Consider the following 22796-nt stretch of genomic DNA (forward strand, 5'->3'; position numbering starts at 1 on the left):
TTTTGACAATGTTTTTTTGTCAAAATTTAAAAAAATTGTCGAAACCTGCAAGTTCACCTTTTTTTAGACATTTTCACGGGAAATACTGTTAAAATATTTTTTTTTATTCAGAGTGGATCTCTTAATCTATAATTACTTTTCAAAATTGTGTATATATATATATATATGAATTTATGGTTCGTTACCTACGAGTTCGATAACCAATGTGGCAGAAAAAATCTCGAGAATTTATGTATAAAACAACAAAGATAATAAACTCCGTTCACAAGAAATATGAAGGCGCACTAAAGATTGCTCTTTAATCAGAAGTTTAAACAATTAATTTTTTTTACGAATTTTTTTAATAACTTTGACCAGAAATAAATAAATAAACTGAAATTAGTCATTTTATAAAAAAAAATATAGGTTTGTTCCACTTGGGAATTTGGAGCATGGGATCCGGAAATGGGCGCATAATGACAGGTTAATTATTCCATAAATATATATATTTAATCATATTCATTTAAACCTTTCATTATTCTACTATTTCTTTTTGCACATTTGATTGACTTTTGGAATGCTCTCATCCTATTGGTCGCATTCATATTTCATTTAAATATTTGTTCCATATATAGAAATAAATTCCAATATAGGTATTTATTTATTTATTGTTGATAGACTTCTTGTATAGCCTATTGTCTAGCGTAGCTCTTAATAGGGTTTTATCTCCTTCGCATTAAACTATCCTTAAATTGGTCATATGATATATATATATATATATATATATATATATATAAGAATATTACGATTCAAACACAGTAAAACCTACGTTTTGGTATGGTAATTTATAACCAAACCGTATCGAATCGAAAAATACAGTATCGTTTCAAACCGAATAATATATAAAAATTTAATGGTATTTTTTTAGAAAACCGAATTTTTTACAAGTGAACTAAATAAAAATTTTAAAAAAAACTAAATACCAAAATTTGTTAAAAAAATCTAAATTTTTCGTAATAAAAATCAAACCGAACTGAACTAAATATTAAATAATAATCGATTAGTATATATTTTTATAGAATCGAAAGAAGCGAACTGAATTCGAATTGAATACCGAAACGATCACCGCTAGTAAAATCGACTATGTCATGTGATTCTCTCTTGTTTCTTTATCTTTTGCTTTTTTGTATCCTCGGTTACAAAAATATCTAATTTTTTGGTCCACGGGGCAAAATTGGAATTGTATTTCGAGTGTTGTAAATATTTTGTAGATTATTATTATGTATAAATTTACTATTATTTTGTAATTTAACATTTTCTCGTACACTTCCAATTTGTTTTTTTTCCTTTGATTTTCAGGAACACATTTATTAATAAATATTTTTTTCACCAAACATTACATTATACATATTTTAAATTCAGGGAACATGCCATTTATTTGTGTTGGGGGGATGGAAAGGGATGGGAACTTAGCATCCCAATGGGCATATGGGACCTCATTTCCGGATTTTAACACCTCCATCTTTTTCTCTTTTTTCATACCCTTTTTTCTAAAATAAAATAAAACATCTTCCCATATAAGAAAATAAAGAATTTCAAAATTTTAAAAAAAAAATAAGAGAGAGGAAATTAAATTAATGGAATTAAATAAACCGCCCATCCTTTTCTGTACACACATATCTTATTCCACATCACCCCACTGTCTTCTCTTTTTGTTTCTATTTTCATCCATCTTTGATTCACCACATACACAAAAAAAAAACGCCCCCCAAAATTTTTTTCATCATCACTATGGTATATTCACCAATGGTAAAATTACCCTTTTACCCCCGACCAAACAGGTCTCACCAGAGGGGTAGTTTCGGGATTTGGAGAAACCCCGCAGTCTCCAATGAATCACACTCTTCTGATCATCTCTCTCCATTATATCCTTGCTGCTCTTACCCATCTTCGATGAAGATCCTGCTGATGAAATCTCGGAACCTCTTGGAGTAGAGCTTAGGATCAACGGCAGAGATGGAAGAAGGGTCCGCCTGTAGGGACTTGTAAGCGTGCTCTATCTTCTTGCTTATGTCGTAGTCTTGCAAAATGTCTATGATCCCAAAGTACAGAACCACCTCGTACACTTCCCCGTGTGCCGAGTGGTTGGTTCCTCCCCCCGACCGATGATCGAAATCGCTCCTTCTAGCGACCCTCTCCGCTCTAGCCGGCATGTTTGAGCCCAGTCGGATCAAGGGTTTCCTGCAAAAACGTCGAATTCCGACACCCTTTTGAGTAAAGTCTCGATCTTTGCACAAGCGGGAACAAGGGCAAGAACATCATGAGTAATTGTGTCGCCTACCCACCAATCAATTTCAGCTTTTGGTTTGCACCCAATCAAGACTACAACTTCTCAACCACTCTTTAAGTGGCTGCATGCAATTATTTACTTCCGAGGCCCAACTTATCATATGGCTAAAGATCAATCCACGTTCCTAGTCCTTTCTTTGAGCGTGTTAATGATTGGCTAAAATCAATACTCGGGCGTACCTGCCAGCTAAAATCCGGTCCATATCCTGTAGCTCAGCTTCAAGGAACCGACAACCGCGCATGAATTTCTCGTTCTGGTATGAATCTATCCTACCTGTGAGACAGACATGAACATATATACATACTCGTCATGCATAAAGCCTTCAGGAAAATGAGATTTTGGGGGGAGAGAATGTGAAGAATATCAACTTACCAGATCTCAGGACAAATGGGGACAGCCCGATCTTGTCTCCAGTGTTGTCATCGCGGAAGTGAAGGCCAACTAAAAGGCTATAATCCATTATTCCCTCTGATTCCAAGAACTCGCAGTCTCGTTTTATCTGCCTGGAGATAGTAAGGATTTGTGAGTCAATTTAACAGAGAATCCAAGAGTTAGAGCACTAGAAGCTAGGGAAAATTGGTCAAAGCTTACTTGATCAGCTCCTGGTATCGATTTCTCTGAAGACGAAACACGAAATTGAGATCGAGGTCCTTAAGGGTCGTGGTCTCGTCGATTTCCCCTTCGGGCATGGCAGTGGTGCGGCCATGGGAAGATCCTTTAAGGTCAAACCGTCTTTGGATTCTATACTCAGAGCAGAACAAGTTGCCCATGACGATAAACCGTGTCTGGTAAGATAGCGAACCAACATGAGAGAATGATCCAATGCAAAGTAAAATCCATTGAATTCAAACAAAGAGAAGGCACATATGATATACCTTCTGGCCACCAATGGGTTTGACGCAATGCACACCGTAGAACTTGGTCACGAGCGAATTTTCGTGCTGGCAAACGTGACGATAGTAACTTGGAAGCATCCTTAGAAGCACCTGAAGAAAGAGACGAGGACTTCTGGTCAAGTTTTCCTATCTAAACCACACTAGACTAATGTCAAGTGGTGGGATTTCTGATTTAAGAAAGCAGTAAAGTGAAAGCAAAGAAAGAAAGAGACAAAAGGGGTTTTCCTGCCGCTAATTAAGCCTTTGATTTGTTGAAACATTACATCCAAACATGACAAGAGATGGGTCAAACAACATGCAACTAACCTTGACTTCTGATTTCTTCACGGTTTTGATCATGAATCTGTCGTCTTGGGTGAGGTAAAAGAAGCTTCCACTCTTTCCCGGTGAAGAAAGCTCCCTAAGAGCATCGTTTCCACAGATTGCTAACATGTAATCAGCTGGATCGACTTGGAAGAGCCCCCTCAGACGTCTGATAAGCAAAATTTCCCAAAAAATAACACTTTATCACAACCATGTCATTATAAACAAAACCCAGATGAATCAAATCAAGTTTATGAGTTCCAAGACAAAAGCAAGCACCAATATTTGATGGGTCATAAACACAATCAGCCAATATGATGGAATCAAAGTTTTTTCAAAAAAGATAAAGAATCACTGCAAAAGGAAGACAACCTGAAGACCAATGGGCAATAATCTTTCCACCGGAAATCCACCGACTGATGAGGAGGCGTCGTCTTGGAACCTTCGGGAGGAAACCTTGTCCAGTATTTCTCCCTCGGATCGAAATCACTCTGTTTGAGGTCTCGAACAATGGAAGCGTGCTTTCCGACAGAGTATCTGGTTATGTCAACACAGTTAGGACAGGACATGAAGATCCATAAGACAACATCTGATCGAAATCTGAGAAGCATTTACCTGATCCCTAGTTGCAAGTTGAGCATCAGATCGTACTTCTTATGCCCTTTCGAGATCGTCTGTCCAGGTTTCTTCGCCTCGCCGCTGAAACAGCAAGGGTTTTTCCTCAACTGACGAAACCCATCTCGATCCACGGAGATTCTGTCCCTGTAAATCATTGAAGCTTCGACATTATCGACGATGTCGCAAGTTATATCCCCGGCTTCTCCATCGGATTCCCATATGCAGATTCTCGGGAAGAACTTCTCCCCGCTCAAGCTTCCAGCTCCGCTATCAACAGAGGATCTCTTCCTCGTTGTCGTCACGACCAAATCGTTCTTATCGATGCCATTGAAGTTCTTCGCGAGGTTACCTTCGTTCCATGTACCAACACGACTGCTTCCATCAGCCCAAGTGAAAGTCCCATTCCCTTTAGGGATTCCACTTTCCCATTGCCCTTCGTAACGATTTCCATTCGGCCAAACAAGAACACCCTTCCCTGAGATCATCCCATTCCTCCACTCTCCGGTGTACTGATTCCCGTTCCTCCACACGTAGCGGCCTCGACCGTCTTGGAGATTCCGCCGCCATGTCCCCTCGTAGAAGTCGCCGTTCGCATACCGCTTTTGCCCGTGTCCCTGCTTCCGGTCGGCGACCCACGAGCCGCGATACGTGTCGCCGTCGGCTCCGGTGAAGGTTCCGAACCCTTCCATCCTCCCGGACTTGAACTCGCCCTCGTACGTGGCTCCACTCGGCCACGAGAACTTCCCCTTCCCCGACGCCTTGCCGCGCTTCCACTCGCCTTCGTACATACACCCATCCTTCCACAGATACTTTCCCGATCCGTGAGGAACTCCTCCGCAGAAGCTCCCGATGTAGAGATCCCCGTTTGGTAGCGGCTTCTCCACGTCCACGGAAGGCGTGGGAGTCACGCGCCTCGTCGTTCCATGAGATCTCGATCGAACCATCGGCGACAGGGCTAGTAACAACAAATCGTCGGTTCTCTCGTCTTCTTCGCCGATTCGCCTGAACACGGTGGTATCAGTCTTGTCCTCTTCCGCAACCTTCTTGTCGCCGACACTGCTGCTCGATGAAACGTCAGTGGCTTCTTCGCTCAGCAGCGCTTCACGCATCTTCTACTCATCAGACAACCTTTTTAAGCCTCACCCAGATTTTTCAGAATCTCTACAATCTCAGAAACGGCATTCGCTTCGTTCGATTCCTAGGGCTTCCTTCGTCTTCACGGACGGCAGCTAGATTCGCCGGAAAATGAGCAAGCCCCTGAAGGAAACAAGCATTTCCAGGTGACTTAAGCTGCGGATTCGTTGAAATCTGAGACGGAAAAAACTGTGGAAATCTTCAGATTGTTTCCTTTAAAGGAAATTTTCTAAATCTGAGAGGAAGAGGCCTGGCGAGAATCCCACAAACGCCACAAGAACAGAAAATAATAGAAAGAGGAAGAAGAAGAAGGGGATAAAGGGAGAGAGAAATAATAACACTCGAATTAAAAATAAAAATTATATATAGAGAGAATAATTAAAAATAAAAAAGTCGAACATAAAATAGAGAGAGAGAGAGAGTTACAGTGACCATGGGGAACCGGACACATAAAGCCCACCAGCCCGAAAAAGAAACCCCATTCGTTAAGACAAAAATATTACTAATAATATTTAATTTATTTATTTTGAAATAATACGTTTTTAAATTTTGTAATTTTTGTCGAATGTAATTTAAAAAGACGTTATCCCCCCCCCCCACTTTTGTAATTTTTGTAGAATGTAATTTAAAAAGAGGTTATCCCCCCCCCCAACCCACGTAGTAATATATGGTATTAATACGACCACCCACGTAGAAGACCAAATGATGAGCCTTCGGCCTCCCCTGTTTCTCCCTTGTACTAAAATTAATTGGACCTTACCATTATGTTTTGTGGATATGTCATTATTATTATTTTGGTTATATATATATATATATATATATATGATAGTGATGGATTATCAAGAAACCTTGATTGAGAAGGGAATAATATATAATCAAGGATGATTATGTTTTGATAAATACTTAATTATAATATTTTAATTTTGTTGTCTTGTGTGTGCTTTTTTTTCCATTATAATGGTCGGCGGGTTCTCTAATTTCCGATCTCTCCTACCATAGATCTCTCAATTCATTTAACTTAAACCCAAATCCCACCTTAATCACATATATATACACAAAAACGACACATCCCTTATTGCAACAATTAATTTATGATATATATTATATATAATATAATTACATTTCATAATTACGCCAAAATTCATTGACTTACGGAAGCAACATAACTGAAAATTATATAGCATTTAGTTACACTACGTAGGATAAAAAAAATACTTGACAAAGACACGTTTAATTTATGATATAAAAACTGAATAAACAAATTTTCATGAAATAAAGAAAGAAATACAAAATTCCGGCAATCAAAACATAATCACTGATTAAAATATATACAAACTCAATAAATAGAAAATGTGATTAAAATTTAAAACAAATCTCAAAGACCATGAGTCATAGTCAAAACATAACATCTCGTATTTTTTTTTATATAAAAAATCGAATTCTAATAAGGAAACATTGAATATAACAGCGTACTAGCGTCATTCTCGCCAATAACCAAACACGTATATCATGCTGTCAGATCAAATTCCATTTTATTTTTTGTTTTAATTAATCCGTGATTATCCATGTTAATAATAATGCAGGAAAATGCTTATCTCCTCGTATTTTTTTATTAATTGCATGACCGAGCCATCTCGTTCGACTTCCACATATAATTTTTTTAAAAATTATTGCGATTTTATTCGCAAACATTAAATTTATATTAAAAAAAAAACGAAATAAAATCGTCGGTCCATATCCCATTAATTAATTAATACAACATTAATTTCAAGGAGTAGGAATGGAGAGGTCGAGCCAAACAGTTCCTTTTACAGTTGGATCGACAGAGCTGAGCTGGCACAAGAGTGGGCCCCATCACCATGCCAATGGGCTGTCACGGCCCAACCTCAGCCGTCGTTTACGATGAAACCAACGACTGATACGGTGCCACGTGGAGAAGGTTTGGGCGGCCAGATTCGACCCACGTCATCACAGTCTCTGAGCGTTCCACCTGTCTCTGATGGCGTCAGGATCCTACGAAGATTACGTTGTCTTTCGTTAGGCGCGTAGAGGTCACGTGCAAGGTTTTGCACACGTGCGACCGTTTTGAGCGTGGTAGCGTTTGCGTGTGAATAGATTTCCGGTTTCACCGCCTAATTTGCTTCTTCTCTTAAAATTGGCCCTATAAATTAGAAACGTACAATTAAACCCCTTGAGACCTAACCCAGATGGGTATTTATCTAAATAAAATTTTAGAGAGGAAGAAAGAATGTATATCGGTTTATAAATTAAAAAAATAGAATAGAAAAACTAAAGTAAATATGAATGAATTTATTTTTAAAATTATATTGAATTTGTGAATATTATTTTTGTGTGTGGGGAAAAAAAAAGGGAATAGACAAGACGGATGTGGGGAGGGTGACCGGTGACTGGTGAGTCAGGTAGCCGCCCTAATGAAAAAAGCAAAACTTCATCAACTCTCTTTCATCATTTCCCTGTGAATTTCTAACGTCAGTCCACACGAAATCTCTTCCATTTTTTTAATTATATTATCATATTATATTTCTCAACATTTAAATTAATAATGCGATACAACACTGATAATATCAATGTGACATGTAACATAGAAACATTATACTTTATTCATACAAACACACAAGACGTTGACTCTGTATGGTTACGAATTCCTTGGACCGACACTAACGAAATGGAATTAAAGACGTAGGCATCGTATTGTAATGCCAGGTGGCTCTCGGAGAAAGTGCCATTTGGCATATTGTGATTAGTCAGATTTATAATGAATCGCATATTATAAATCTTGCATTTGCAATTTTGCATGCATGCATGGTGTGTGGATTATTATGTAACGTTTTTTTTTTTTATTACACAGCATTTTAGTTCTTTTGGTTCTCATGGGGAAGCCCCCATTGAAATGACACTTTCGAAATTCAGAATCTCGCAGTTAAATGTCCAGTGAAATCGGACAAATCAATAGTTTGTATAATATATATATAGCTAGGGTTTTTTTTTACACGTAAGATATATACATGCTTCGCGAGTATATAACATGCAGATTGTGTTATATATATATATATATATAAATTGAAAAAAAATGTATCAAATTGAAAACAAATTATATATGAAGAACACACTAGATTCTTTACCAAATATGAAATTTTGTTTCTTTGTGTTGGAGCTATGGTTTGCTTGCACATCTTTCCATTGCCACACCTATAATTATATACATATATAAGTTATATATATATATATATAATGAAATTGAATGAATAATGACTAAGGCCTAAGGGGATGAGGGGAATATACAACAGTCACTCATCACACGTCTTCATCAATCGGCAGAAGCACGACGAAGAAGAAGAAGAAGAAGACACTCTCTGAAACAAAATACCAAAAATAACAACAAAACTGCTACGTACCTCCGAAGTGACCAATCTTATTAAATATATATATATATATATACCTTATTTTATTTTATACAATTTCCACAAATAATTTTTTTAAAAAAAAGAGACCTTAAACATTTATACGAATTCTTTTATCTTGCTTCAATTTTGGTGTATATATATGTGTGAATATTTATTTACGCTTACAAAATGTTATAAACCATTACAACAATTTTCGCCCTACCTCGTCAACCAACTCATTTTTCGTAATATCTACGTCAATCAATGGGAAAATACAATATACTTTTGTCCACACAAAAAAAGAAAATTTCATATAAAAAAATACTTAATTTATCTAAATGTACCACATAAATATCTCAATTTACAAATGACCAAATAAATATCTCACTTTGAAAATTTATGAATACTAATTTAATATCATCAATTAACGGCATCAACGATTTGAAATTTATTTGATATAAAATAATCAAATTTAGATATTTAGTTAACAATAAGTTGAAGTATTTATACAGTACGTTTGGGTAAATTGGGATATTTTAATTAAAAAAAATTAGACGAGAGTGGATGGAACGCCGTCGTTTTAGCTGTCAGTACTAAACGACAGCGTTTCCGCTACATTGTGCTTTCTGTTAAAAGCTCAGCCATATATCATAATTACAGAAAGGATAAACAAACAAAACAAAGAGAGGGCATTCATTACATCGTCAGTGTACAAAAAAGATTTCATCTTTGCATAGAGCTAACAATCAACAAGCCAATTTACAGAAGCGCAAGAACAAAATAGTCACAATGAATCAGTTTGCAACAGTTCCTGAAGCTGAGCACAAATCTCCGAAACCCGGATGAGGATTCGACAATGTTGATCTCTCGACGTTACCGAATCGGTTCTCGGACATGAATCCGGATCTATGAGCAGCTCTCCGAGCCGAGAGATCAAGGCAGAGGCGGTTTCACCGCTGTTGCCACAAGACTCTGCTATGAGGTCGAGCAGTTTGACGCGGCTTTTGTCTCGTGGTGGGACTGGAGGGGCAATGAAAGGGTGTTCCAAGAGCTGAGGGATTCTCCATCTTTGGTTCCTGTCCCAGGCTAGACATTTCTTCATCAGGTCGAGAAGCCATGGATTCGAGACCGGAGGGTACGTGATCTCGTGGTTTGGATCGGTTATGACTTTGAATTTCGACCAGAAGGATTTGTAGTCGGCAAATGGCGTTCTTCCGTACACCATTTGGTATAGGATGCAACCCAGTGACCAAATATCGGATGGCCTCCCACATTTAATTGTGATCCCGTTCTCGTCGCTTTCATTACACATGAATGCTTCAGGTGACATGTAACTCAAAGTTCCCACCTGCCCATAAACACAAACTCGGATTATAAGTGAAAGCTTGATGCTTTGTGTTTTCATACACAATGGAAAAGACCGGAGAAAATGCAGAGAAGTTCACAAGTGTAAGATGAAAAGGGTTTTACTTTACCTGTGAGTCCCTTTGGATATTGGTAGTGTCACTATTGATGGCCTTAGCAATTCCAAAATCAATCAGCTTTAAGGAGCCTCTCACGAGAAGGAAATTCGCAGGCTTCAAATCAGAATGCACAATCCGTTCCTCGTGTATGGTGTTAACAGCTTGAAGTATTTGCTGCAATAAATGAGAATTACATTTATTTTTAGTAGAACGGAAGTTAAAAATATGTTTTTTTGCCATAGTTGCCGAAATATCTAACTAAACAACTTCTACAGCAGCAATGATAACAGTTAACATGATTGTACCGTGCAGAAAACACAAGAACAAAAGTGAAGGGTTAAGACAAGAACCTGCCAATAGAACCGCAACCAATTTTCATCAATTGTTTGGCTAGATCCATCAATTTCCTTCCACTTCTGGGATAACATGTGGGCCAGATCGATTTCTCCATATTCTAGTACCATATAGATGTATCCATCGTCCTTGACTCTTCCATCTTTGTTACTCATTGTGCCGTTCAAGACTTCCCGGTGCAAAGCTTTATCTGTAACCTAATTGCAAACGAAACGCTGTTAGTAAACCGGAGTTTTAATGGGCACTGGAGCTGCTCTCAATGGATCCTCAACAGAATTATATTTGGAAGTACCTCATAGTCTATTAACTGAATGATGTGGGTTTTCCCCTTTAGCTTCTTCAAGTATTCGATTTCCTGGCAAAAGCCGTAAGCTGTTGCATAGTCACGACCTTTGAGCTTGATTTTCTTCAGAGCATATATGGTACAATTTGAAGAAATGACCTTGTGGACCTCACTGCTTCCACCACTTCCTATCTTGCCGAGCCTCTGATAGAGCTTCCCATTAACTTTGAAGAACAAGTCAGGATCATAGTTTCTTCTACGAGGTGGGGCTGCCCCTTTGTTGCTAGCAACCTTCTCTTGCTTTTCTGATTTCGAAAGCTGGGAGTTGTTGCCAGTGGGCAAGTCATTGGACAGTGAAGCCTTAGATTGTAATTGTTCCTCTCTCTGATGACTGGAAGATGCCATTGAAATTTCACTTTTGGTAGTGCAGCTTTGTTGCTTTGGCTTGTCTGGCTCTTCTGGATCAATAGCCGAGGCACTCTTATCAACTTGCATATTGTTGATTTCCTTGGTTGAAGGATGCAAAGGTTGCATCATTTCTCCTAGACTTTGGACAGCCCGAGGATTTGCATTTGAGTCAGCTGAAGGTTCCATTGTTGTATTACGGTTACCCTCTACATAAGAACATGACATGTAGGTCGTTGCATTAAGGATTGGAGCTGAAGACATGTGGATTGAAGTTGTTGTTGCGCAGGACGAACCCACAACAGAGCAATGAGAAATGGGCCGGTCTAAGAAGTTACGGAAACTGTCCTGTTGATCCAGGATCTTTGCCAATGAAGACGAAACCCCACTTTCCGACTTGACATTGATCTCAGATTCTACAGTCTGGAAATTCTGATGCCTTGATTCATTGTTAGCAACAAGATTGGATGCCACAGCTTGATTTGTTGCATCTAAGTCCATATCTGTCAGCAAGAGTGATTCATACGAGATTCTTAGCGAACAACACAGAAACCACTTGATCATCTCATCTACATGCATCAAATGCAGGTGAATACCAAATAGAGTAATTAAAAACACAGGGCAGTGGTGTGGCAAATCCCTTTGATTTTCAACTTTCTTACAATTCCATGGCATCAACTTGCAAAATCGTATAAAAGAAACTAGGAGCACCCAAAAGTAGAGCCCATAAATTATTACCCTGAGAGGTGAGAGTGTTTCCAATTAGAGATTGGACCTTTATGCGACCATCTACGTTGTGAGATTCTATATGCAGATCGCTCTCTTTATAAGCAACATCAGGCTTCGACTCATCCATCTGTCGGCCAGATGGGTTAAGATTCTCGTCAAAGGTTTTCATAATAGTGTTCGAAACTGAAGGCGCTGCAATGGAAGCATCTTCAAGAGACTGCCCAGCAACACAGGTGGTTATGTTCCTCGTATCTTCTATCAAATTATCCCCGACCAGACTCTGATTCAGTGAAACAACATCATGAGATCTCTTCAGTTCCCCTTTAGAACCCGCATCCAAACGTGAGCTCCTAGAAGCTTCTCGTTGGGGGGCAACATTCCGTCTGGGACCGATTGTGCTTGTCCGCATTTTACCTGGAAAATGTGCCAATTAGAGAACTCTTAGAAATCTAGTAAGTACTCCAGTTGTCCTAAGGCAATGCTCAAAGTATCAACTGTCTTAATCAATGAAGTTCTCTGCTCCACCCTCATAAGGTTTGACTAAATCAGTGGCTAAATTAACTGATTCACATTCACCACATAACCTAATGGTTGGGAATTGAAGCGTGAACCTGTAGGATAATGCGAAAATGAAATTCTGGGGGTGATGTATTCGACAGACAAGCGGAACTTAACTTCCCCCAACAAAACCCTAAAATTTCACAGTATCAAGCGGAGAAAATCCCATTATTGCGAAATGTACATTAAACCCTAAATTGAATCAATAAAAAGTTGCAGACATGGAAATTTCTCTTGCACGCAATGGTGAGAGCTAGAGAGAGGGAGAGTACTGAGGGGGCGATGGCGCTTGAAAGCTGCTTGAACCTGCCGGAGAAGATCCGGCGAGGAGGAAGAAGAAGAGGAAGACGTGTCTTGATTTAGGACCGAAGGGACCAGGTTCTTCGGAGCTTTATCCGGTGGGACCGGAAGGTTAGCCTCCCTGTCCATGGCTGGATCTCAACCGCATCTCCGGATATGGCACGACGAAGATTTCTGAACGATGAATCGCAGACTTAACACACTCACCACACAGTGTCCCACAGTAGTGATAATCAAAGCTAGGGCTCCAATAACGCCATGGCAGAGAGAGAGAGAGAGAGAGATAGAGAGAGAGATAGAGAGAGAGAGAGAGAAACAGAGGGAAAGTGTGAGATTTGAACGGCTTATTGGCGCTCCCCAAGTCTCCTCAAGTCTATCCGACCCATTCAATCAAAATATTGGGCCAATGGGCCTGACATAGGCCCGTTAAGAGCACGCCCATATTTTATATTTATTATTATTATTATTATTTTTATGTCCAAAACGATTTCAGATTTATACAAGTATACATACGTTTCACAGTAGTGAGTATAAACAAACCAAATATTATTTATTTTCCGCAGCTTAATAGACTCAAAATAAAATAAAAAATAAATTGAATGTGATCATACATTATAGTTTAAAATGCGCCGGATTAATCCATAAATCAACTATAAATAATAAGATTAACATTGTCACAAGCCACCATCCTCCATTCACGAGTTTAAACCCATCGGACGTGTGACCGCATGACAGTTTGTTGTCGTGAAAAGTGCACACCGATTGGTTCCTGTATGAACACATTAACATGATTACATTAAAAATGACAATTAATCGCTATAATGTATATATAGAACGATACAAATTTATAATTAATTAAAATACAGTTAGTCATATTGATTTAAGGTTCATATAATATGTATTTTAAATGTATGTAACTCAAATTTTATATAAAAATTAAATGAATATAATTTTTAATTGAAAATTTTAATCCAAATTCGTTTATAATCGGAAAATCTGACCTTTTTTTTTTTACAAAAATATGTATTATTATCAATTAATTGTGTGACTAAAGGCTGATTCCGGATCTAAAAGTTTAAGTGGACCTGATTATAAAAAAAAACTATGTATTATTATCGATAAAATCCAAAATCACACTGAACCAAAATCCGAAATTCTCCTTTTTAAAAAAAAAAATTGCTATTATATAGCGAGGATCATACCCAACAGAAACCAGTTATAATATAAAAACCAATTCAATATAATTATTTAGAAATTGAAAAAAAAAACAAATAAAAAACTGACCTGGAAGAACAGAAGGTGATGATGTAATCAGTTCCCGTACAAGTGAAGATGCTTGTCGGATCATCGTACGCGTAACTGTACGCAGTCGGGCAAGCCTTTTTAAATATCTTCGAATAATACGTCGGCTGACAGACCACCGGGTTTCCGTACACGCCCCTGCAGCAGTACTCGTCCCTGTCGAAAACCTCGCACGCGCTCTTACACGCCACCGCTTTCCCGCCCTTTCCCGACTTCACCGCCAGCTCCGGCGGACATTCTCCGTTCACGTCGCCGTCGCATCCTGCCGCGCTGCAGTTTCCCTGGCCGTTAACCGGCGTCACCAGCACCGGGAGGTTGAACCCGTCGACCAGACTCACGTCGTAGAAATCCGGGGTTGCCAGCGTGAACTCTGTCAGAGTCGCCGGCGGCTCACCGGAGGCTGTGCACCGGAGGCTCGAGCCGCATGCTCCGGTTAGGCACTTGCCTTTACCTTTAGCGTCGAAGTTGCAGCCGGTTCGTGCCCAGATTCGACCGGACCATGCGACCGGAGCTCTGAAGACGATTGATTGGCCGGACTTTAGCTCGAAGCCACCGCCGTTGAAATGCTCTCCCGGCATTATCGCCGGCCAGATCTTGTACTTGCATGCGTTCACTATCGTGAATACCCTCGCTCCTTCTGACGATTTTGCCCCTGTCGTTGATCACGTCACGTATCTTATTATTATCATAAACCCGAATTTAAAATGTAAAATTTTAACTTTTTCTTGTTGGATAAAAAAATCACGAGTGGTAATATGATCACTGCGAGTGATTCGTATAAATAACTTAGAGTAATTATTTGTATGAACGGATATTTGATGATAGGTTCTAAGGGCTATAATTTTTCGAAAAATAGTTTATATTCTTTAATTAAAAATTATATCAAATAAACAAATCTAACTTTTGTTAGATTAAAAATTTTGGTTATCGATACACTTTATGATAGATACTTTGTTTTTAAAATGTTATAGATAAACTTTTACATATATATATATTTAATTCTTATAAACATCCATACATATATATACACACACACGCATATATATATACATATATATATATATGTATATATACAAAAAAGAAAAATGATATAGATAAGATTTGATAATCAACGTACCATATAATATGATTACGAGTAACAGGGACTTTGGAAATAAGCCAAAACGTGTTGACATCTCTACTTGAACTCTTTTTATTATTGTCTTGTGCATGGCACCGAAACCCCTTGTATATATATGCGAAGGGTGAAGGAGAATAACGTGTATATAAACGCCATTGAAGAAATTATAATAATCCGTTTGCAAAAAATAAAAAAAAAAAACCCTAAAAATATATTTTTTAAAATTAGTTTTCCTCGTTTTCAGGGTTTGGGAAAAAGACAGAATCTATTCCTTTCCTAATACTTTCTTTGAAGCATTCTTTTGGACTCTTGGGTGGGAATATCGTTAAGGGCAATTATATAATAAACTCTCGGATTCCGATTTTGGTGGATAATGGATTCGGATTTTTCAGTTTTATAAAATCATAATATATTTAGTTTTGATAGTTACTTCTAATTTTAAAATATTTATTTATTTTTATTTCATTATATTTTATGTTAGATTTAAATTTAATTACTTTGGTTTGTAAATATTCCATTGGACTATATATTTATTGGGTTCAATTTGGTCTGGGAATTGTATTATGCATTAGTTATTTTGGGTTGTCATAAATTAAGTTTCATGAAATATACATTGGGTTTACTTTGTGGGTTATTCATAATGGGCCGTCATAATAGTTGGCCTTAATCGGCCCATTAATGTAGTGACAATTTTACAGAATGTTGATTATGATAATTTGGCATATAAATATGATTTGCTGCTCATTTGAAAAGTGAGTCTGAATCAATTGCCTAATTTATCATCGATCTTAAATAAATATGAATTGACTGATATCAAAGATCACAACAACACGATATAATATGTACATTTATTATTTAAAAAATGTAATACAAATGTTTAAATTAGATTTAAAAAAACCAAAGAATGAAGATTGAAAAACAAATTTTCTAATTAAAAAAAATATTTTTTCTTGATATCATTTCTTTTGGCGGCTTGCAAAAGCTATAAAGATCCCAAATTATGATTACATTACATGGCATTATCATTCATCAAGGACTTAAAAGGGAAAAAAAAGGAAAGTAATTTCGATTTATTTTAAAAGTAAGGAGCCAAAAGAGTAAACAATCCAAAGGTAAAGGGGGCAATTTTTAAATATCGAAATTAATGAGATTAATTAAGGCTAAGACAGCTAGACGTACACATGTGGTAATCATGCTTATCACTAATCCAACCTCATTAGTAATCATTCTCTCACATCGGATCCATCCCCAAAACCTCGTTTAGCCTCACCAGTCTATATATATATTTTTTAATTATTACTATTAATCTTTATCTTTTGCGTATTTCAATAACATTTTTTGTTAAATTGCCAAATATATTCATGATATTTGGTAAAAATATAACTGATTTTTAAAATAGTAACCCGAAACAATTAACTACTAAACCAAATTTGCATGTCAATATCGTGATTATTTAAAACATATTAAAAAAATACTTGCATAGATGCGTATATATTAAAATTAATATCCAGAAGGACCCAATATGTTATATTTATTTATTTTAGTTGCCGTAATCATTACTATTATAATAATAATAATAATAATAATAATAATAATAATAATAATAATAATAATAATAATAATGCTAATAATAATAATAATAATAATAATGCCATTGTAGTCATCCGCATTGCATCGAAAGATGTTGACTATTTTTTTTTTATGTATCATGTTAATGAAAAAAAATTAACAGATATTAAACATCGCTTACATACAATATTTGTTACTTTTTTTATTAATTAACATGATATACCGATTTTTTAGAAAATATTATAGATTTATATTTTTCTGCTTTAAATTTTTTAAATTTATAATTTTGTATGAACTTAGATAATTTCTTTTATATTATGCTATAATGACGAAATACTAATATATTAATTGTAGAAGCTGAAATTTAAATCTTAAGAATATCAAAAAAATTATTAGAAAACTTAGAGAAAAATACTAAAAATCTATGAAAAATTAAACATTAAAGATTAACATATTTTAATTTCAAAATTTTAATTATATTCATGTATTTATTTAACAATTTGTTGAAATAATGAACAGATATTAAGAAGTTTCCCATAATATCCGGAATCATTGTATAATCTCTACGTGGACCTCCCCGCTCGTGTAGTGCTCGAGTGCTCGGGCCCAAAAACCAAGCCCATATAAAATAAAATAAATAAAAGTACAAACTAATTTAAATCACGAGTTTAATTTCTTTTGCACGAAATAGAATTTTAATTTACGAATTCAAATTATTATTTTAGCAAAAAGAAAAAAATGCATAGCCGCATCCGACTCCATTAAGAGTAACGTAAACTCTTCAACATTACGAGCTCGTTTTGTGTGTGTAAAGAATTAGTAAATGCTCTTCGAAACAGTAAGCTTCGCTGTCGGTGACTTAGTTCCGTCACAGACCAATCATAAACGAAAGTTATCCTATCACTCCTAGGCGGTGACCTAAGTTCTGTCCCCACACTCGTAACTCAATAATTGCCCGAAATTTCATAATAAAAGGGAAATTAAAATTAATTTTTTTTTAAAAAAAAAAGGCAAAAAAAAGGAGGAAGAAAATAAAAGGCAATTTCGAATCATTTTCGAAAAGTTTTCCAATATTTTTCTATTTAAAGAGCAGAAGAAGAGGAGGGAGAGGGACTTTGGCATAACCCGAGAGAGCTTTGGGGAGGAACAAAAATGGCGGCAGAGAAGGTGGAGACAGTGGTCGCAGGGAATTACTTGGAAATGGAAAGAGAAGAAGAAGAAGGAGGAGGCAACACTTCTCTCTCTGCCAAGACCAAACTCTCCAAGTTCTTCTGGCATGGCGGTTCTGTCTATGATGCTTGGTTCAGCTGTGCCTCCAATCAGGTATATATACATCCCTATACATACATACTTCATACACATATGCTCTATATCATCATCATCATCATCTATATGCAAAACCTTCGTGGGTGGTGAGTGAATGTCAACACCAACCCTTTTGCATGTTTTCGGTTCTGTCTTTGATGATAATGTTTGGTTCACTTGTGCTCCTATACATACAAACACACACTGACACATATATATGTATGTATGCTCTCTATATCATCATCTATATGCAAAATTCCAATCCTTTTTGCATGTTCCCCGCATGCTATATCATGATGATGGTGATGGTGATGATGATGGATGCATGTATGTGTTACAGGTGGCACAGGTGTTGCTGACGTTGCCATATTCGTTCTCGCAACTGGGGATGCTCTCCGGAATACTCTTTCAGCTCTTCTACGGCCTGATGGGAAGCTGGACCGCTTATCTTATCAGCGTCCTCTACGTCGAGTACAGGACCCGCAAAGAGAGAGAGAAAGTCGACTTCCGTAACCACGTCATTCAGGTCATATATATATATATATACATACATACATACATACACATATATACATCTAGATATTAATGTGAATCTTGATGTGAAAGTAGTGGTTCGAAGTTCTTGATGGGCTGTTGGGGAAACACTGGAGAAACCTAGGGCTGATCTTCAACTGCACGTTCCTTTTGTTTGGATCCGTGATTCAACTCATTGCCTGCGCAAGGTCAGATCACATCACAGCAGATCTATATTAATATAATACCCACTTGGGCATTTTTTATAAATTTCTAATATATACATATATGTGTATGTATATGCAGCAATATATATTATATAAACGACAATCTAGACAAGAGGACGTGGACGTACATATTCGGCGCATGTTGTGCGACCACTGTCTTCATTCCGTCTTTCCACAACTATAGGATTTGGTCTTTCCTTGGACTCGCCATGACCACTTACACTGCTTGGTATCTCACCATTGCTTCCCTCCTCCACGGTCAGGTATTTTATATTTATTTTTCTCTTTTTTTTATTATTATTATTGACACTTATCTATATATACATTTTTTAAAAAATTAAAAATGGAGTTTATTTTATTTATTTTTATATAAAATATAATATAAGATGGAGGGAGTGAGACATTCAGGGCCTACAAAGATGGTTCTCTACTTCACCGGTGCCACCAACATTCTCTACACCTTCGGCGGCCACGCCGTCACCGTGTAAGCATTATCATCATCATCATTATTATTATTATTATTATTATTATTATTATTATTATTATTATTATTATTAACCGTAGTTCTCGATACTACGATACATTTTTTGGCGGCTTTACGTTAAAAAGTAAATGTACGAAAACACCCTTGTAATGGAAAACGTTGATGCAGGGAAATAATGCATGCGATGTGGAAGCCACAAAAGTTCAAGATGATATATCTGTTGGCGACGGTGTACGTGTTGACGTTAACGTTGCCGTCAGCCTCGGCCGTTTATTGGGCGTTTGGGGATTTGCTCCTCACTCACTCCAACGCCCTCTCCTTGCTCCCCCGCACCGGTTTCCGTGACACCGCCGTCATCCTCATGCTCATCCACCAGGTCCAAATTACATTCTTACCCCTCATCGGATCCCTCTGTACAAATTGCTAAAAAAATTAGTCGTGAACATTTCGGTTTTCAGTTTGATCATACTCGATTTCAGAAAAATCATAACAATTCAGTTTTTATATCGAATTCGATTCATTTCGCATTTGATTTTTTTTGATAAAAAAATGCTTTTTTAAACACTGATTTTTTATTATTTTTTATACAATTCAGTTTTGTTTTTTCTCCTCGTATTTAGAGAAATCATTACGATTTGGTTCGATTATAATTATGCATTATTCGACTTTCTCGAAATTACTCAAAATTAAAGGTGATCATTTCGGATCCAATTTGGTTAGATCCGGATTCAAATATTTCAACCTTATAAAAACTATAACCATTCGATTTTTCGATTCAATACAAATTCAATTTTTATTAATAAAAATGCACATTTTTATGCAAAAATCCGTTTTTTCGGTTCAATTCGATTTGTATTTGTTTTTTTTTTAAATTTTAGTGAAATCATAACGATTCGGTTTTGCATGTCGGGTTCCATTTCGGTTACAGTTATATATTATTCGGTTTTAATCAATCCGGTTATTAACCAAATCGACCACCCCTTTTCGTTTTTCTGGGCAGTTCATAACGTTCGGGTTCGCATGTACGCCGCTGTACTTTGTGTGGGAGAAGTTGATAGGGATACACGAGACGAAGAGCATGTTCAAACGAGCGCTGTCGAGGCTGCCCGTGGTCGTACCGATCTGGTTCCTGGCCATCATCTTCCCCTTCTTCGGACCGATCAACTCCACTGTCGGCTCTCTCCTCGTCAGCTTCACCGTCTACATCATCCCCGCCATGGCCCATATGATCACTTTCGCTCCCTCTCCCGCCCGAGAGGTGCGTTGTTTTTTAAAAAATAAATATATATTATGATAATGGTTTTATTATTACAGCATTTATTAACCTTGAATTTCCCTATACATACATTGGTCCTCCCAATAACGTGATATAGTCATTTACATTGTTATTATCCATTTAAAAACTTTATTAGATTTTTATTACAATGTTTTTATACCCTTGTCGAATGAAACTATAACGTTTTTACGATCTTTTAGTTTCATAAACGCTTTTTAAACCGTACTTAATCTAGTCATTTACAATGTTTTTAGCCATTTGGTATAAGTTTTCGTGATTATGATAAAATTACGAGATTCTTCGGTTTGGTGAAATTTGGATAGAACGCGGTGGAGAAGCCGCCGAAGGTGGTGGGAGGATGGGTCGGAACGTACTGTCTGAACGCATTCGTGGTGGTTTGGGTGTTCGTGGTCGGGTTCGGGTTCGGCGGCTGGGCGAGCATCGTCAATTTCGTCCGTCAGATCGACACTTTCGGCCTTTTCACTAAATGTTACCAATGCCCTCGCAAGCCTTGAGCCTTTTTCCACTCGAACCCTCCCCCTCGGGTAGAGGGTTTGATTTTTTTTTTTATTAATCTCCTCTTAGATTTTTTGTCAATTTTTAAAAAACCAACACTTCTTTGTCTATTTGCAAGTATTTCACAATCTCCCTTTCTTTCTTTTTTTTTTTATTATAATTAATCTGGATATGTATTTTTTTTTATTTGGTCGTGTTATGCATGTTGTATGGGCTTTTTTTTTCCTATTAAGGTGTGATGGCCATTGCTGGCCAACCCTATTACTGTTAATGCTTTATTTTTATTGTTTATTAAATGAAATATATATTTTTTTAAAAAAATTCCTGTTTAAACCATTAATTCGTTATAAATATTTTTTTTTACGGATTTCTTCTCATAGGAAAAAAAAAAGATACGATATGAGAGGAACCTCACATGGGTGTGGGGATATATGACGATCGAGAAAACCGACAAAATATGAAAAGACGACAAGAGAAAAAGGCTTTTGATTGGGTATTAGTCAGCCTTTTTTTTCTGAGCAATTGATGGGTCAATTTTTTTGGTAAAGAGGTTTCCATATCACTAATTGGTTTGGTGTTGGGTTACATCACTCATGCTCACCGGTTTAACACTAAACCGGATTGGTATAACAGTACCGAAACCCCTCCCGTATGCTTTTTTGGTGTTCTTCTCTGCAACAAACAAAGTACCTACGACCAAACCATTGCGGCAATACTCTAATCCGGTTTATATCGATTCAAATATACGTTTGGACAAATAGTTTGGTCGGGTGTTCGGTTAACCAAACCGGGAATTCTCAGGTTGGTATGGGGGATGGGGACCGAAGGCTCTGATCACTTTTTGTGACTTTGGGAATGAAAACACGCCTTAGTCATTGTCCATTCAAAATATCTTCCGAGTCCCTTTACCACATTTTCAATCTAAATAAAAAGGGAATTGCTTTTTGACTAAGCTTTGTAACTTCCATGTTTCAATCTCATGGGAATCGGGACCGCTTATTGTTTGGTTGCACAAGAAAATATAATAAAAATAATTAAAATATATATTTTAAAACTTAATTTGGATAGTTCAATCGATAAAAAGAGATATAAAACGTATATTACAAAATGATAAAAGAGTATAAAATAACATATTAGGGATATATATGAGAAATTTGAATATCAATTTATTTGAGTATTTGTTTATCAATAGGATGGATATGGAAAATATAATAAAAGTAAAAAATGTATCTTGGGAACCATATTTACAAAACGATAAATAAAAAGTATAAAATAATATATTAGGGATATATGAGAAATTTGAAAATCAATTTATTTGAGTATTTGTTTTGTCGACGGAATGAATATGGATCCGACGATAACAAATATTCGATCTTTGAGTTTAGATTTTGAAATGTCGGTATATAGAGTGGTTAAGAAAAAAGATTAATAAAAGTAGAAAACAACATAACGATCAACAAATACATATACGTATCATATAATAATCCTAGTAGAAATTTCAGAAAGCATAAAAGAAAATCTAATTTATTCGAATACCAAAGAAAAAAAAAAGAATCAAATCTTTCGGGTAATTGAATTTTCAAGTAGAAGGGATTTTTTTTTTATAAAAAAAAAAGCGTGTGGATAAGGTTGGTCACACGTGCATGGGGTCCTGATTTGAGAAAAAAGTCTTTCTACGTAATACATGCAAATAATTTATATCATATTT

General features: G+C 36.6%; 4 protein-coding genes across 4 annotated transcripts; 1 reads left to right on the plus strand and 3 right to left on the minus strand.

The window, feature by feature from the left end:
- Positions 1-1594: 1594 nt before the first annotated feature.
- LOC104800182 (phosphatidylinositol 4-phosphate 5-kinase 1) lies at positions 1595-5602 on the minus strand. The gene is made up of 8 exons (XM_010522931.2): positions 4144-5602; positions 3901-4065; positions 3532-3697; positions 3205-3315; positions 2921-3114; positions 2702-2832; positions 2509-2602; positions 1595-2220 (listed from the first exon to the last, which is right to left on the minus strand). The coding sequence occupies exons 1-8, from the start codon at positions 5253-5255 to the stop codon at positions 1920-1922; spliced, it is 2274 nt and encodes a 757-aa protein (XP_010521233.1). The 5' UTR covers positions 5256-5602; the 3' UTR covers positions 1595-1919.
- A 3748-nt stretch (positions 5603-9350) lies between these two features.
- Positions 9351-13095, minus strand: LOC104800183 (serine/threonine-protein kinase mph1-like). Its single transcript, XM_010522932.2, has 6 exons — positions 12749-13095; positions 11928-12332; positions 10794-11692; positions 10498-10698; positions 10160-10321; positions 9351-10032 (listed from the first exon to the last, which is right to left on the minus strand). Exons 1-6 carry the CDS (start codon positions 12903-12905, stop codon positions 9469-9471), a joined length of 2388 nt encoding a protein of 795 aa, XP_010521234.1. The 5' UTR covers positions 12906-13095; the 3' UTR covers positions 9351-9468.
- Positions 13096-13301: 206 nt separating this feature from the next.
- On the minus strand, positions 13302-15297 carry LOC104800184 (thaumatin-like protein). Its single transcript, XM_010522933.1, has 3 exons — positions 15196-15297; positions 14061-14730; positions 13302-13545 (listed from the first exon to the last, which is right to left on the minus strand). The coding sequence occupies exons 1-3, from the start codon at positions 15287-15289 to the stop codon at positions 13389-13391; spliced, it is 921 nt and encodes a 306-aa protein (XP_010521235.1). The 5' UTR covers positions 15290-15297; the 3' UTR covers positions 13302-13388.
- A 2568-nt stretch (positions 15298-17865) lies between these two features.
- On the plus strand, positions 17866-21359 carry LOC104800185 (auxin transporter-like protein 3). The gene is made up of 8 exons (XM_010522935.2): positions 17866-18090; positions 18413-18598; positions 18682-18794; positions 18892-19075; positions 19199-19296; positions 19465-19672; positions 20297-20554; positions 20896-21359. The coding sequence occupies exons 1-8, from the start codon at positions 17920-17922 to the stop codon at positions 21085-21087; spliced, it is 1410 nt and encodes a 469-aa protein (XP_010521237.1). The 5' UTR covers positions 17866-17919; the 3' UTR covers positions 21088-21359.
- Positions 21360-22796: the final 1437 nt, after the last annotated feature.

The sequence above is a fragment of the Tarenaya hassleriana genome, unplaced genomic scaffold, assembly GCF_000463585.1.
Source record: "Tarenaya hassleriana unplaced genomic scaffold, ASM46358v1 Cleome65, whole genome shotgun sequence".
Taxonomy (NCBI): Eukaryota; Viridiplantae; Streptophyta; class Magnoliopsida; order Brassicales; family Cleomaceae; genus Tarenaya; species Tarenaya hassleriana.

What these genes read in the sequence shown, in the direction of transcription:
- LOC104800182 (XM_010522931.2), bottom strand. Translation starts at nt 5,255, where the DNA reads ATGCGTGAAGCGCTGCTGAGCGAAGAAGCCACTGACGTTTCATCGAGC. An exon ending in TATTGCCCATTGGTCTTCAG is followed by an intron (nt 3,698 to 3,900) that starts GTTGTCTTCCTT and finishes TTTGCTTATCAG; the next exon opens with ACGTCTGAGGGGGCTCTTCC. An exon ending in GACCGGATTTTAGCTGGCAG is followed by an intron (nt 2,221 to 2,508) that starts GTACGCCCGAGT and finishes ACGTTTTTGCAG; the next exon opens with GAAACCCTTGATCCGACTGG.
- LOC104800183 (XM_010522932.2), bottom strand. Translation starts at nt 12,905, where the DNA reads ATGGACAGGGAGGCTAACCTTCCGGTCCCACCGGATAAAGCTCCGAAG. An exon ending in AAACACTCTCACCTCTCAGG is followed by an intron (nt 11,693 to 11,927) that starts GTAATAATTTAT and finishes TCTTGCTGACAG; the next exon opens with ATATGGACTTAGATGCAACA. An exon ending in GGTTGCGGTTCTATTGGCAG is followed by an intron (nt 10,322 to 10,497) that starts GTTCTTGTCTTA and finishes CATTTATTGCAG; the next exon opens with CAAATACTTCAAGCTGTTAA.
- LOC104800184 (XM_010522933.1), bottom strand. Translation starts at nt 15,289, where the DNA reads ATGCACAAGACAATAATAAAAAGAGTTCAAGTAGAGATGTCAACACGT. An exon ending in ACTCGTAATCATATTATATG is followed by an intron (nt 14,731 to 15,195) that starts GTACGTTGATTA and finishes GATCAACGACAG; the next exon opens with GGGCAAAATCGTCAGAAGGA. An exon ending in ATCACCTTCTGTTCTTCCAG is followed by an intron (nt 13,546 to 14,060) that starts GTCAGTTTTTTA and finishes GTGTTCATACAG; the next exon opens with GAACCAATCGGTGTGCACTT.
- LOC104800185 (XM_010522935.2), top strand. Translation starts at nt 17,920, where the DNA reads ATGGCGGCAGAGAAGGTGGAGACAGTGGTCGCAGGGAATTACTTGGAA. An exon ending in CTTCCCTCCTCCACGGTCAG is followed by an intron (nt 19,076 to 19,198) that starts GTATTTTATATT and finishes ATATAATATAAG; the next exon opens with ATGGAGGGAGTGAGACATTC. An exon ending in GGCGGCCACGCCGTCACCGT is followed by an intron (nt 19,297 to 19,464) that starts GTAAGCATTATC and finishes ACGTTGATGCAG; the next exon opens with GGAAATAATGCATGCGATGT.